This window comes from Podarcis muralis, chromosome 1 (assembly GCF_964188315.1).
Source record: "Podarcis muralis chromosome 1, rPodMur119.hap1.1, whole genome shotgun sequence".
Lineage (NCBI taxonomy): Eukaryota > Metazoa > Chordata > Lepidosauria > Squamata > Lacertidae > Podarcis > Podarcis muralis.
This window is the reverse complement of record NC_135655.1, coordinates 113,425,504-113,439,863: the sequence shown is the minus strand read 5'-3', so window position 1 is coordinate 113,439,863 and position 14,360 is coordinate 113,425,504. Positions and strand designations below refer to the sequence as shown.

The following is a 14,360-nucleotide window of genomic DNA, read 5'->3' as shown; positions in this document are numbered from 1 at the left end:
CATTAAAAGTTTAGATTTTGAAAGCAATTTGTAAGATAGCAAATAATTGAATGGCCTGTTGGCAAAATTACCAAGAATTTCTTTGGGAGAAACAGCTTCTTTCAAATCAGCTGGCCGGCCAATGCCTACTTGATTTTGGGCAGAAACCCGGAACTCATATAGTTCTTTCTCCTCCAAGCTTGTCACTGTAAATTCTGTATGAATAACTTGTGTAGCAACATTGCATCTTTTCCATCCTTCATCAGGACCTGCTTTTTCAGTTTTGGGTCTCATTTCTACCACATAGCCAATAATAGGAGCACCACCATCATAGACTGGCTTTCCCCATCCAAGAGTAATAGAGGTCTTCGTGCTATCAACAACCTTAAGATTAATGGGAGGACCAGGTGGTTCTGTAAGATGACAGAAAAGTACAGAAGTAAGCATATCAGTGAATCAGAGAAACATAATTTAAATTGAAGTATTACTAACAAAAATATATTGGAAAGATCAGTACCTATTGGATCCTTCGCTATTGTTGGTTTTGATGGGTAGCTTGGTTCACCAATTCCAATTTCATTTTCTGCCCTGACACGGAACTGATATTCATATCCTGGAATGAGATTTGTAACTTTCTTGCGTCTCTCTGGAATTGCACTTTTGGTAACAGGAACCCACCTTAATGACCTTTTCTCTTTCTTCTCTAATATATATCCTGTGATTGATTTACCACCATCATATTCTGGTGGATTCCAAACTACGGTCATCTCTTCTTTGCTGACCTTTGTGACTTCTGGAGGATCTGGACGACCAGGTCTATTATACTTTGTTTTTGCTATAATTGGCTTAGTCTCTGTTGGGGGACCAGTGCCCATTTTATTCTCTGCACGGACCCTGAATATATATTCATTGCCTTCAATGAGATGTGTTACATTTACATGGGTCATTAGCACAGAGGAGGAATACGTAGTCCAAACCATTCGTCTGCTTTCACATTTCTCTACAATGTAGTTCTGTATTTCACAACCACCATCATCTTCAGGTACATCCCAGCTGACTGTGCATCGGTCAACTGAAACATCAGCCACCTTCAAATTTCTGACAGGTCCTGGTTTGTCCAAAACATTTACAGTAGCATATGCTACAAAGCTACCAGCTGGATTAGTGGCAGTAATAACGTATTTACCACCATCTGTGCGCCTTGCTTTGGAGAGAAGGAACTTAGATGAGTCTGAAGTTGTTTCAATTTTGGCCCTTGGAGATTGGGATAGATCGGCAGAATCCTTTGCCCAAGATACTTCTGGTTGGGGCTTGCCTCTAAGTCCTGCTACAATTTTTATTGGTTCGCCAGCTTTCACAGTCAGTACTCCAGACAGCTTCAGATCAAGTACAGGTTTCTGAATTTCTTCTTTAACAACAACTTCACTTGTCTTCACCCAGTCACTTTCACCACCTTCATTCTTTGTCTGAACTCTGAACTGATAAATTTTATTTTCAACGCATTTGTCAACCATATAGTGTGTTTCCTTAATGCTACCTTTGTGCACTCTTTCCCACTCATCCGAATCCTTCAGTTTTCTTTCAACATGGTATGTTAAGTTGGGGCTGCCACCATCGTAGTCTGGTCTCCTCCATTTCAGATATACAAATGTCTTTCCTGTTTCTGCAATGTGAAGGTTTTCAGGCTCACCTGGCCTGTCAATAGGGTTAATAGCAAGGATTGGAGTTTTGGTCTCGACAACTGGACCTGGACCTACTTTGTTTTCTGCACAAACACGGAAGAAGTATTCGTGATTTTCAACGAGATGTGCTTTCACTATCCTCTTAGTAAGATCAGAAGAAACTATTGACCAGCCTCTCTGGTTTGGTTGACGATACTCTACTATATAGTTTGTAATTTCTGAGCCACCGTTATCTTCAGGATTCTCCCAAGAGACCATGCAAGAATCTTTGGTGACATAGGTTACTTTCAGGTTCTGGCAAGGTCCTGGCCTATCAAGCACATTAACAATAGCTGATGCTTGGGCGTGTCCGCTGCTATTCTTAGCTGTAATTAGGTATTTTCCATGGTCTGCTCTTACAGCAGGTTTTATTTGAAGCTCTATATGAGGGAATTCATGAATTATGTCAGTACGCTTATCTTTCGTTATATTTTTGCCATCTCTAGACCATGTTATGTCAGGATCTGGTCTGCCCCTCACTTTGCCTATAATCCTTATTGTTTGGCCTACTCTGACAGTAATTACATCTCGGCAGGTCACATCCAGTTCTACCTCTGGAGGCATGAGAATGTCTTTGGCAAGAACTGTTTCTGGCAATTCTCTGGGTTCTCCCTCTCCTACAATATTAGCAGCTTTAATGCGGAATCTATATTCATTTCCTTCAATTAACCCAGGTACTGTAAAGGCACAATGTCTGATGAGTTCATCTTTGTTAATTCTATTCCACTGAGTAGTTCCGCTTTTCTGGCATTCCACAACATATCCCAGGATGGGGCTACCACCATCTTTGAGTGGCTTAGTCCATACTAGCTCAGCTGTTTCCCTGGTCTTATCCTTGAGTTTTGGATTAATGGGAGGTCCAGGAGGTGTCATAGGACGTGATGCTTTGATTGGATCAGAAGGTGGAGATGGCTTGCTTATGCCAGCACTGTTTTCTGCAAAAACACGGAATTCATATGTGCTGCCCTCAAAGAGGCCTGTAGCTCTAAATTTCAGATCAAGCACTGGAGATTTGTTGACACGTATCCATTTCCCTGAGATTTCACGGCGTTCAAGTATGTATCCAGTTATTGGACTTCCACCATCAGATTTTGGCACAGTCCAACATACAGTTGCACCATTTTCTGTAATATCATTAACTACTGGTTTACCAGGTGGAGATGGTGGATCATGCAGAGCCTTGGCAACTGTTGGTTTTGAATCAAGAGGTGGACCAACGCCTATCTTATTCTCTGCACAGACTCGGAAAATATATTCACAGCCCTTCTGTAGACGTGGAATTTTAATTCTAGTTTGATTAGTCCCTGAAGAGACCACTCCCCAGGTTTCTTTCCTTGTCTCTCGTTTCTCAACAATGTAATTAATTACAGCGCTTCCACCATCATCTTTAGGAGGTCGCCAAGCAATAACCATATGATCGGGAGTGACTTCCAGAATATCAATTGGGCCAGTTGGAGGACCAGGAACATCCAAAACTGTTAGATGAACAGGAACAGTTCTGCTTCCAGCTATATTGGATACTGTGAGCAGATATTCTCCAGTGTCTTTTCTTGTGCAGCTTTGAATAGTGAGAACTGTAGAGTAATTATCAGTATCAATCTTGTAATTGCCTTCTGATTTGATTTCAACATTATCAGTGACCCATTTTGCAGTGGGAACAGGTACGCCTCTCATGATTGCAGGGAACCGCACTGTGCTGCCAGCTTTAACAACAAGGCCTTCTATTAATTTCACATCTAGATCAACTGATGGTGGGACTGAAATAAAAAAACAACAACACGCAGATTATATTATAGGTATTTCCCCATTACAAGAGTTACATTTCAGCAGTGAATATGAAATCTGTGAACAGTCATACAAATTCAGTGGTTACCTATTTTTTCTTGGCACTCTATTGGTATGGTTGTGTCTGGAAGACTAAGACCCACAATATTTTGGGCTTTTACGCGGAATTTGTAAATCTTCCCTTGTTGTAGACCAGTAACAACACATTCTGGCACAGGGACTGTTTTGAATTTTGTCCAGTCTTCTTTCCCTTCTTCTTGGTACTCCACCAAAAATCCAGTTATTTCAGCACCACCGTCCCGATCAGGCCAATTCCAAACAAGAGACACTTGTGTCCTGTCAACATCTACATGATGCAAGTTCTTTGGTGGGCCAGGAGGATCTTTTAAAATGAGATGAAAACAGGATTAGCATTTCTATTTTTATACACAAACATTTCCAAATGCTGATACACATTGTATAGATCAACACAGTTGACAAAGGTGTTTTTTTTTTTTTAAAGAACAGAAAATAGTAAGTGAACTGTGCTTACGAAGTGGATCTATAGCCTTAATCGGCTTGTGGGTTTCAACGTAAGGACCTCTTCCATACTGGTTCTCAGCAGCAACACGGAAGAGATATTGAGTGCCTTCCATGAGGTATTTAGCCAACAGACTGTGTTTCTTAGAAGATGATGATATTGGTAGCCACTGAGCAGCAGCAACATCTTTCCTTTCCACAACGTAATTCGTAATGACAGAGCCACCATTGTCCTCAGGTTCCTTCCAAGTCAGATAGCAAGAATCTCTTCTCACTTCACTGACCTGTAGATTCCTGGGAGGCCCAGGCTTATCTGGAAAAAAAAATTGAAATAAATGTTCGATGTAGTCTATGTATAAAAATATTGTGTTAAATACAGTGGTGCCTCGGTTTAAGAACAGTCCTGTTTACGAACGATTCGGTTTAAGAACTCCGCAAGACCGGAAGTAGTGTCCCAGTTTGCAAACTTTACCTTGGTCTACGAATGGAAGCCAAACGGTGGAAGGGCACCGGCGGCAGGAGGTCTCATTAGGGAAAGCGTGCCTCGGTTTAAGAATGGTTTCGGTTTAAGAATAGACTTCCGGAATGGATTAAGTTCGTAAACCAAGGTACCACTGTATATTATTTGCAAGAAAGAGTCTTTTCCTTATGATTGTATACTTCTTATTTGTAGAAAATGAGGATGGACAGCCTCTAACCATTTTTAATTTCTAAACATTTTCCATCTGAACCTGGATAATTAAACCTGACACAAAGTACAGGGTGTAAAATCAAACTAGTTTGTGTACAACGCCCCTCACCCCGATTTCTTCAACAAATTTACAGTAGCTTCGCTGTATGTATGTTTGTGTTGTGGCTGGGGCAACCCAGTCAGATGGGTAGGGTACAAATAATAAAATTACTAGTATTGTTAATTTCAGTGACTATGAACCTCAGAGAACAATTAATATTTTCCAAAGACTATGGGCTTTGCACCCACTATGCACCCACCCATATTTGGTATGTGTGTGTTTTAACACCGCAAGGATTCTGATAATGCTTCATAACATTTAGAAAATTCCCTTCCAAGTTGGGGAACAAGGTTGCTAACAGATGATGAAAAATATAATTTTTCATTCCTGCTTTTCTGTTGTACATAGGTATGTTCCTATCATTCACCTCTGTCATGTTTTATCTCCCAGTAGAAGTGTTAACATCATTTCATTCATTACCTAGAACAATAACTTTTACTGAAACAGTCTTTGATCCAACCGGATTCTCCACGGTCAGGGAATAATTCCCTCCGTCTTCATGGACTGCGTGTCGAATTTCAAGCTTACTGCCAACTCCTGTAACCTCAATATCTGCCTTTGTAGGAACTTCCTTATCTTCTTTCTTCCAAGTCACTTTTGGGAATGGAATTCCTTTAATTACAGCACTTAGCCTCAATGTATCTCCAACTTTTACATGTTGTTCTCGTGTCATATTAGCATCCAGGATTAAATCAGGAGCCTCTGTAAAAAAAAAGGACTTCGTGTTCAGAAAATATATCCACTTTGGCCCTTTAAAACCAATTAAAACATCATGTTCTGCTTACCAAGTCTGTCCTTGACTTCAACTGGATCACGAACATTAGCTGGCTCGGATTCTCCTGCCCCATTGACTGCAAAGACTCTGAATCTATATTTGGTACCCTCAGTGAGGCCGGTGACATTGTATTTTGTCTCAGGGCAAGAATCTGCTGTATGGTTGGCTTTTTTCCACTCCTCATCTCCATCCTTTTGGTACTCAATGAGATAGCCTATGATCTTGCCTCCTCCATCATGACGTGGTGGTTGCCAGGACAATTGCACTGAACTTTTAGTTTTATCCACTGCTTCAGGATTAATTGGTGGACTTGGTTTTACTGTAAAAACGAAAAAACAACAACACCCCATTACATTGGAATCATGAATCTGAAAAAGAGATTAATTGGTACCAAGTAATATCACAAATATAATACATGAGAAAATGTTTTATAATATACCGATTGGATCCCTAGCGAAGAATGGTTTTGAGGGTGGGCTAGGATCACCAACGCCAATTTCATTTTCTGCTGAAACTCGGAATTCATATTCACAGCCTTCAAGAAGATCTGTTACCCTGAACTGAGTATCTGGGTAAATATGATCTTTGGTGGCTCTTCCCCATCGAGTAGACATAGTTTCCTTCTTTTCAAGTATGTAATTGGTTATTGGTTTTCCTCCATCATATGGCTTCTTCCAGGTAACTAAAGCAGAATTTTTGGTGACGCCTTTAATGATAGGTTGCTCTGGTGCAGCAGGAACACCTGAAGAAATAACGTTTTCAAGTTTTAAATCCATTTCATACAAAAATATAATATGAAAATACAAGTGAAGTAGAAATATGGCGGAGACTTAAGTAAAATGAATTAGCAAATAAACTACATACTGAAACGATCCTTGGCCTTCATTTCATCAGATATTAAAGGATCACTCATGCCATACAAGTTCTCAGCATAGATTCGGACAACATAATCTCTTCCCTCAAGTAATTTAGGGACTTTGCACGTTGTCTTGACATTGGCTGACGTGACTGGCATCCAGAGGTCTCTGTTTGCATCTCTCTTCTCAATAATGTAATTTGTAATTGGACTTCCACCATCATCCAAGGGAGGTTTCCAGGAGATAACAAAATGATCTTTAGTAACTTCATCAAAAATAACTGGCCCCACTGGTGGTTGAGGACGATCTGTTTAAAAGTAAAAGAAATATATTTATCAGAAAAGTTCTTCACAATGTGCATTAGGTTAAATGTTATTATGTGATATGCCATCCCACCCTCATTTGATCAGCTCTAATTCATGCCACATGTGGAAATAACTTATTTTAGCACTATAGCAATACTTACCAACTACAGTAACTTGACAGAAACCTTTTCTTGTTCCCGAACTGTTTTCTACAATGACACAATATTTGCCTGAATCTTCACGGACAGATTTCAATATCCCCAGACAAAGAGTAGCTGGCGTCGTCTGGATCTTTGTCCGTTTGTCTTCTTTCACAGAAATTTCATCTTTGAGCCAGGTAATCTTTGGTGCTGGTTTGCCTGAGTAACGGCCGGTCAGACTGAAAGCTTCTCCTACACGGACAGTGAGCTTCTCTCGGATATCAAGTTCAAGTTGTGGAGGAGCTAGAAGTATTGTTAAAGAAAAGAAGAATCAGTGATATCTATAAAAACTCACAGATCACCCAATGCACATTTGGTTGGTTGGTTTGCTCCAGAATGGAAACTTACCAATTTCATCTTTGCATGTGATGGGTTTTGTAACAAATGATGGTTTGCCTTGTCCCACAATATTGCAAGCGCTCACGCGATACTCATAAGTGTCACCTTCTTTCAAATCTTCAACTGTGTATTTTCTGTCAAGCATTTTCTCTTTTGTAACTCTGGTAAATTTCTCCTTCCCAATAAGGCGGCTTTCCAAAACGTACATGGTTATATCAGAGCCACCGTTGTACTTAGGTGGGTTCCAGGTCAGTGTAACAGAATCCTTCGTTACTGCTTTGACTTCCAGATCCTCAGGCCTTTCTGGCACAGCTAGAAATAAACACATGCACCACGTTAGGTACTTTTTTCAAGGCAAATTGTCCTCATCAGTACTGAAAAAAAAAAGACAATAAAGTCTTACTTATTGGGTCTCTGATTAAAATCTCTTTTGTTGTCTCCACAAATGGGCCCATGCCAATAATATTCTCAGGTGCAATTCGGAAGAAGTATGCTTTGCCCTCAATCAGCCCCTGAACTGTTGCATTCTGCCTGGTGACCGTATATGTCACTGGGGTCCAAGCCCTGTGGTCTGCTTCACGTTTTTCAATTACGTAGTTGGTGATAGCTGAGCCACCGTCATCTTCAGGAGAAAACCACGTAAGTTTGCATGAGTCGTTGGTTAGGTTCTCAGTAAGGAATGGAATGCCGACTGGACCTGGAACATCTGTGAAGGAAAGAAATACAGTAGAATGGTTTTAAGACGAACATTTAACATTTCTGTAATTGGAACCCAAATAATAACATAGATGCAATAACATATTTATAAAAACATATTTATATATTTCTATAACCCCACCCACTCATATAATATACACAATATAAAATACTATAAAACAATACAAAGTAATCACAAGAATGACTGGCTCATCTAAATAAAGGAAATTAAACAACTGAATAGGCCTGTCTGCATAAGAACATCTTCCAAGAGACGTCTGAAGGTTAACTGTGAGGATGTCCACTGATTCTCCGTTGGAAGAGTTTTCTGCAGTATGGGACTGATGACACACTAAGGGTTCTGAGACATTGGGAACAACTAACAGCCCTCCTTCAGATGATCTAAGTCATCAAAATGGGCCAAAAGGAAGCAGACACTTCTTGTGGTATCTTGGACTCAAGTTGTTCAGGGCTTTGTACATGAACTTTCATCCTGATCCAGTAACATATGGGTAGCCAGTGGAAATGCATCAACAAAAGTCACTTTCTGTCATTCATCTATCAGCCATCTGCCCGCATCAGCAGTCTAGCCATCAGCAAGTCAGCTTTCAGTGCTTACCTAGCACATCAACAATAATAGTCTTCTTTCTTTCTCCACCGGCATTTTTAGCGAGAAGAGTGTATAAGCCCTGATGGCTTCTCTTGCAGTTCTTTATGACCATAGAGGAACTAATTGCAGTTTCCTCGATTTTAGCCTCCTCTGGGAGAGCTCTCTCATCCCTCTTCCAGGTAATTGTTGGAGGTGGCTTTCCCGAGACATAAGCTATAATGCGGATCACTCCACCAGCATGGACAACGATTCTGTCCTTCACATGAGCATCAAGCATGAGATCAGGAGCAACTGTAGAAACAAACAATATATTTTATATTTAGTTTCTATTCTTTTACCCACACAAGAACAAAGAGAGGCTGTTTTTATCCTAAGACATACCTATTCTGTCCTTTATTTCAATGACTTCAGTGACATCTCCAGGCTCTCCAATACCAGCAGCATTTATTGCTCTGACTCTAAATCTGTAGAAACCTCCTTCTTTCAATCCTGCCAAAACAAACTTGGTCCCTCTTATTTCTTTATCTTTTGCCTGAAAACAAAAAGAAATTTTGTGTCTTTGGTGGAATCTACACACATGTTAAAGACGCTATGGAAATGCTTTCCTAAAAAACGTTTCAAAAAATACATTGGATTTTGCATAGCTCACTGGCACCATCTAGTGTCACACTTGTATATTGCACTTTACAACACAAAACATTTTATTTGCAGCTGTGTACCTGAGTCATTTCATTCCTTCCTCCTCAACCTCCTTACTTCATGCCTCTCCCCACACCACATCACTTACCTCCCTCCCTTATCTTTCACTCGTGCTACCATTAAAAGCCACCTACGGAGACAGGGAACAATGGGTTTTTGCTGCTTCTAGGCCACACAGATGAGTTGGTAGCCCTTTCAGTGATTCGGTATGTTCCTCAGTATGTTCAATTATGGAATCGACATAATGTTTCAAATAAATTTTCAATGGCAGAATTTCACCTACCTTTTCCCATTCTTCTTTCCCTTCTTCTTTAAATTCAACAAGGTAACCAGTGACTTTAGAACCGCCATCTTTTAATGGAGGAGTCCATTCAAGGTCAACGGAAGATTTTGTCCAATCAGTAACTTTTGGAAATGGAGGACCAGGTGGAGCTGGGGGGAAAATTATTGCATCATTCTGTCACAAGACTGTGTATTTATTATTTCTCAAACATATACCATCTATACCATCTTTTAGTATATTTCCCCCTTTCACACCAAATAAATAAATAGATCTTGATTACTTACAGATTGGGTCTCTTGCAGTTATTGGATCTGACGGCATGCTTGGCGGTCCAACACCAGCAGCATTAATAGCATAGACACGGAACTGGTAATCTGAACCTTCAATAAGGCCAGGTACTTTGTAAGAAACTCCCAATGTCATAGGTTTAATAGGATCACGGTTAACCCGTGTCCATCTCTTTCCAGTGGTCTCTTTACGCTCCAGCCAATAACCCGTCACAGGGGAGCCTCCATCATATTCTGGCTCCTCCCAGTTGACGGTCATTGAGTCATGTGTGACACTGCTGACTGTTGGTTTGTCACAAATTCCAGGAACACCTAGGGAATAAAGTACACCAAGAGTAAAGCAAAGCTCCGGGGGCCACATAGACCACTTATATATGGTATTTATGCTATAGCCTTCATCTGACGTTTCCTTTTCCAGTCTTTCATTAGCCCCTACAGAGACAACCTTTGTGAAGTAAGTAGGGCAGGGCTATACAAAGTCCTCCTTTTTCTTTGTTATACATAACTGTCAAGTCCTAGAATCCTGTGCTAGAGCCATGGCTCAGCATCTTCACCCTGAAAAGCCCTTTTTACAGTAGCTCTGCACCAAATGCCAGCATTTTGTATTTCTTGGAATAGCGGAGTTGATGAAGGGTTCCTTTGCCACAGCACTGTGCTTCATTGTGTATAGCAGAGCACAAGATAGCACTGATAATTGAACGTTTTATTATATTATGGTGAAGAAAGGCAAAGAAACGGTCTATACTGTGCTAAATAAAATCTAAAATGATATAAGTACAGATTCAATATTTAACATTTAAAACAGGTAAGGTTTTAAGATGAAACAGAAAAAATAGCCATAAAAGATCTATTTCTGAAAAGCCTTTAAAAACTATTATAGACATTTAGCCATACAGAAGATTTAAAAAATAACAATTTTAACTTGGGGCTCTCATACTATCTAATCAGATTACTTATGTTCTGCTTTGCCAATAAATATAAGCGCAGGTGATATTTTAGATAACTGTATGCTTACTGAATAGATTTCTGGCAGTTTCAGGTTCACTATCAAGAGGTTCCCCAACGCCATATTTATTCTGTGCCATGATGCGGAAGATGTATTCATGCCCTTCTAGTAGTTTGGGTACTGTGAAGATGCATTCTTTAGGTTCATTGGTAACATGGACCCAGGTCCTTCTGTTTGCTTCCCTTTTTTCAATAACATAGTTAGTTATCTTAGATCCACCATCATCTTTAGGAGGAAGCCAAGAAATTGTCATCTGATCGGCGGAAATAGATTCAAATTTAATGGGTCCTTCTGGTGGTCCAGGGCGACCTGAAAAATACATTTTATAAAGCATTAATTGTTGTCAAAGTTGAGTGTTATATTGTTGTGGTTGGCATCCAGCTATCTCGGGAGGAAATGGAAGAGTTTGCCTTCAGGGATGAAGCCAAACTATTGGAGAGTTACGGCGCCTGCTGTGGCTGCAGAGACTGATAACAGGAGAGACATGTTTTGAACATTATATAACAAACAGTAAATTAGGTTGCCAATGCCAAAATACATTGATATTTACCTAGCACATTCAGCCTCATCTCCTTTGAATCTGTTCCAAAGTTATTGACAGCAGTTATAGTGTACAAGCCTGTGTCTTTTCTGCGAGATTGCTGTATCAGCAAAGTACAGGAATTTTCATCCACAATCTTGTTGACATGTTGGTCATATAGCACTGGCAATTTGTCATCAGGTTTCTTAGGATGAGCTTTGACCCAAGTCAGTGTCGGGAAGGGGACGCCCTTTATTTTGGCTACAATCTTGATATCTGTCCCTTCTTCTGCCTCCATAAATTCTTTGAGTTCAATAGACGGAGGGCCTACAAACAAAAGCAAGCAAAAATTATTGAGCCACTATGAATGCTGAAGTCAAAATGCTTTGCACTGCAGGCACATGATGTCTGCAGCCCTGTGCGGGGTAGACCGTGGAAATGAACGCAAGAGATTGATATTGGGTTGAATTAGGCCATAACTTCCTTCAATACAGATACGAGTAGGTTTGGCTAAGGCAATGGGCATGTATCCATCATCAGTCAACCTACGTGCTGGCTGATAAGAGACCCAATGGGGGATGACCCTGTGCTGGGGAGTTGCCCCCAACATGGACTGGGTGCCACGACAGGCCATTATTGCAAGAGGCATATTGGCCTATCATGTGGGCTCTCAGACAGAGTCACCCCTCCTGGACCCCTTTAGCGGGGTACCTGTTCAATGTAGGATTCAGCCCAATGTGAGGAGGGCATTGCCATGTGACCATCCCTTTGCCTGGCTGTGTGGGAAGATAGCAGATCTCCTGGGACTGGCCCACGGCCGTGCTGTGTAACAAAAACACTGCTCCCCCAGAGCCCCAGGTGAGCGGATATTTGAAGTGCAATAACTACTAATGCTTTGCAGCGCTTACATGTCTGATCTTTGACGACGACTGGCCCAACAGTAGCTGACGGTCTGCTTGGACCTGCTTCATTCACTGCTTTCACTCTGAATTCATATTCATCGCCTTCTTTAAGGTCTTCAACAGTAAACTTTGTTTCTTCCACATCCCGTCTATTGCACTGTCGCCAGGCTTCCTTCCCTTCACCAGTACGGTCCCAGCGAAGGCACTCCACATTATAATGTGTTACGGGAGCACCGCCGTCATTCTTTGGAGGTTTCCATGTCAAGTTTACCGTGTTCTTTGTTATAAGACCAATCTTGAGCTTGATAGGTGGATCAGGAGGATCTGTGTGTTGTTTTTGTTAAAAAAGGAGCAAAGTAAAATGTAAGTACTGCCCTACAATAAAGTATCATTAGTAAAAACAAATGTCCCACTTTGCCACACCCTTAAAGTATTTACGTATTTATTTTCAAAGAACCTGCAATCCAATATCTGCTAAGGGATGATACTCCCCAAACTACTGAGATTGTTTCAGGATATTTAGTTGAGATTTTAAAAGTCAAATTTAAAACTATTTAATTTTCTTAACGGTGGCTACTGAGTCTTTCATATGTTTTATGTGTTTAATATGTCCGGGTTGCCAATGTTTTATGGAAGGTTTTCTTACTCTGTCTAAATTTTGCCAATAAAGGCTGAATGAATGCATGAATGAATGTCCCATTTTGATTTAACTTACGGATTGGATCCCTTGCTGTGGTCCTTTGAATTGTATCTGCTGGGGGTCCAACACCAAAGCGGTTTTCTGCACGTACTCTGAAGAAGTATTGTTGCCCAGCTATGAGATCAGGAATAACCAATGATGTGCCAGCACAGTTGGGATTAACTTTTGTCCAGGCTTTCCCTTCAACAGTTCTTTTCTCAATAATATAGTTTCTGATTCTGTCTCCACCATCATTGTCCGGCATTTTCCACGAAAGTTTACAGCTGCATCTTGTTATGTCACTTACTTTCAGGTCTTTTGGTGGCCCTGGAACATCTATTTCATCATGAAAACAGATTGGAAAAATCATTATATGGGGTTTTACAGTATATGAACTTTTGTATCACAAAATTAGTGAAATGGTGCAATATTCAGATTGATTAGTCTTACCTAGGACATTCACCCTGACATTTACAGTTTTCTGTCCTGCTTTATTCTTTGCTGTAATACTGTATTTTCCAGAATGACCTCTGTTACATGTAGGGATAGTAATCACTGATGTGGTATCAGTTGATTCCACCTGCACAAACCAAAACAAACTTACTTAGCAATAATAATTAAAAAAGGACTTGAAAAATGCAAATATTAGAAGCAAAATAAGTGTATTCAAATATAAGCTATTTTTTACCGTAGCATCTTCAGGTATGTTATGTCCATCCTTTAAATAAAGAAGAAATAGTAAATACACACACAAAATACTTTAGCATGAAGTTTTTAACAGTTTACTTTGTTTTGTCACTGACCTTTACAGCTTTCTTTGCATCTCCTTCAAATTCCCAAGTTACTTTGGGAACAGGACGTCCCTTAATAACTGCTGGAATTCTGATTGTTGTACCAGTACGGCAAGAGAGTAAGTCTTGTGCTCCAACATCAATAAATATTTCTGGCTCCTCTGCAAAATACAAATAATATATCATATAAATAATATAGTCAGAATTCATCTACCTGTCACATAAGTTCTCTAATAGAGTAAACTTATGCATGTACAGTATACTCAGTAGTAAGTCCTTCTGACATTGATGGGTCTTTCTTTCGGATAAATGGGTAGGCTTGCAGCCTCAGTTGTGTTTTATTCTCTTGATGATAAACAAAGATATCAAGATATATACTTATTTGAAATATATACTGCCATTTAGCAAAGCTTTAGAAAAACATGATAACATATAACACCAAAATATAATAAATTAGAACAATGCATGAAACAGCCTAGTAAAAAAACAAAAACAAAACCTTTGCTGGCCCCAAATCCATAACAATGTTGGTGTCAGGTGGGCTTCCCGAGGACAGAATTCTATGAACTGGTGCCACCACTGAGAAGGATCTCTCTTTGATCACTATCTGCCTTAA

General features: G+C 40.1%; 1 protein-coding gene across 1 annotated transcript in view; it reads right to left on the bottom strand.

The window, feature by feature from the left end:
- The window catches only part of TTN (titin), a 289,919-nt gene that overhangs the window by 60,422 nt on the left and 215,137 nt on the right, over window positions 1-14,360 (bottom strand). Inside the window, exons 215-236 of the mRNA XM_077916555.1 lie at window positions 13,757-13,905; window positions 13,642-13,671; window positions 13,404-13,533; window positions 12,990-13,289; window positions 12,281-12,598; window positions 11,403-11,699; window positions 10,862-11,161; window positions 9,844-10,158; window positions 9,560-9,708; window positions 8,959-9,109; window positions 8,587-8,868; window positions 7,675-7,977; window positions 7,281-7,583; window positions 6,894-7,175; window positions 6,435-6,734; window positions 6,010-6,312; window positions 5,581-5,889; window positions 5,216-5,497; window positions 4,018-4,317; window positions 3,574-3,867; window positions 497-3,457; window positions 72-392 (exon numbers count right to left, since the gene is read on the bottom strand). Of these exons, the coding sequence (XP_077772681.1) occupies window positions 72-392; window positions 497-3,457; window positions 3,574-3,867; window positions 4,018-4,317; window positions 5,216-5,497; window positions 5,581-5,889; window positions 6,010-6,312; window positions 6,435-6,734; window positions 6,894-7,175; window positions 7,281-7,583; window positions 7,675-7,977; window positions 8,587-8,868; window positions 8,959-9,109; window positions 9,560-9,708; window positions 9,844-10,158; window positions 10,862-11,161; window positions 11,403-11,699; window positions 12,281-12,598; window positions 12,990-13,289; window positions 13,404-13,533; window positions 13,642-13,671; window positions 13,757-13,905 (8,379 nt within the window). The remainder of the gene's footprint in view (window positions 1-71; window positions 393-496; window positions 3,458-3,573; window positions 3,868-4,017; window positions 4,318-5,215; window positions 5,498-5,580; window positions 5,890-6,009; window positions 6,313-6,434; window positions 6,735-6,893; window positions 7,176-7,280; window positions 7,584-7,674; window positions 7,978-8,586; window positions 8,869-8,958; window positions 9,110-9,559; window positions 9,709-9,843; window positions 10,159-10,861; window positions 11,162-11,402; window positions 11,700-12,280; window positions 12,599-12,989; window positions 13,290-13,403; window positions 13,534-13,641; window positions 13,672-13,756; window positions 13,906-14,360) is intronic.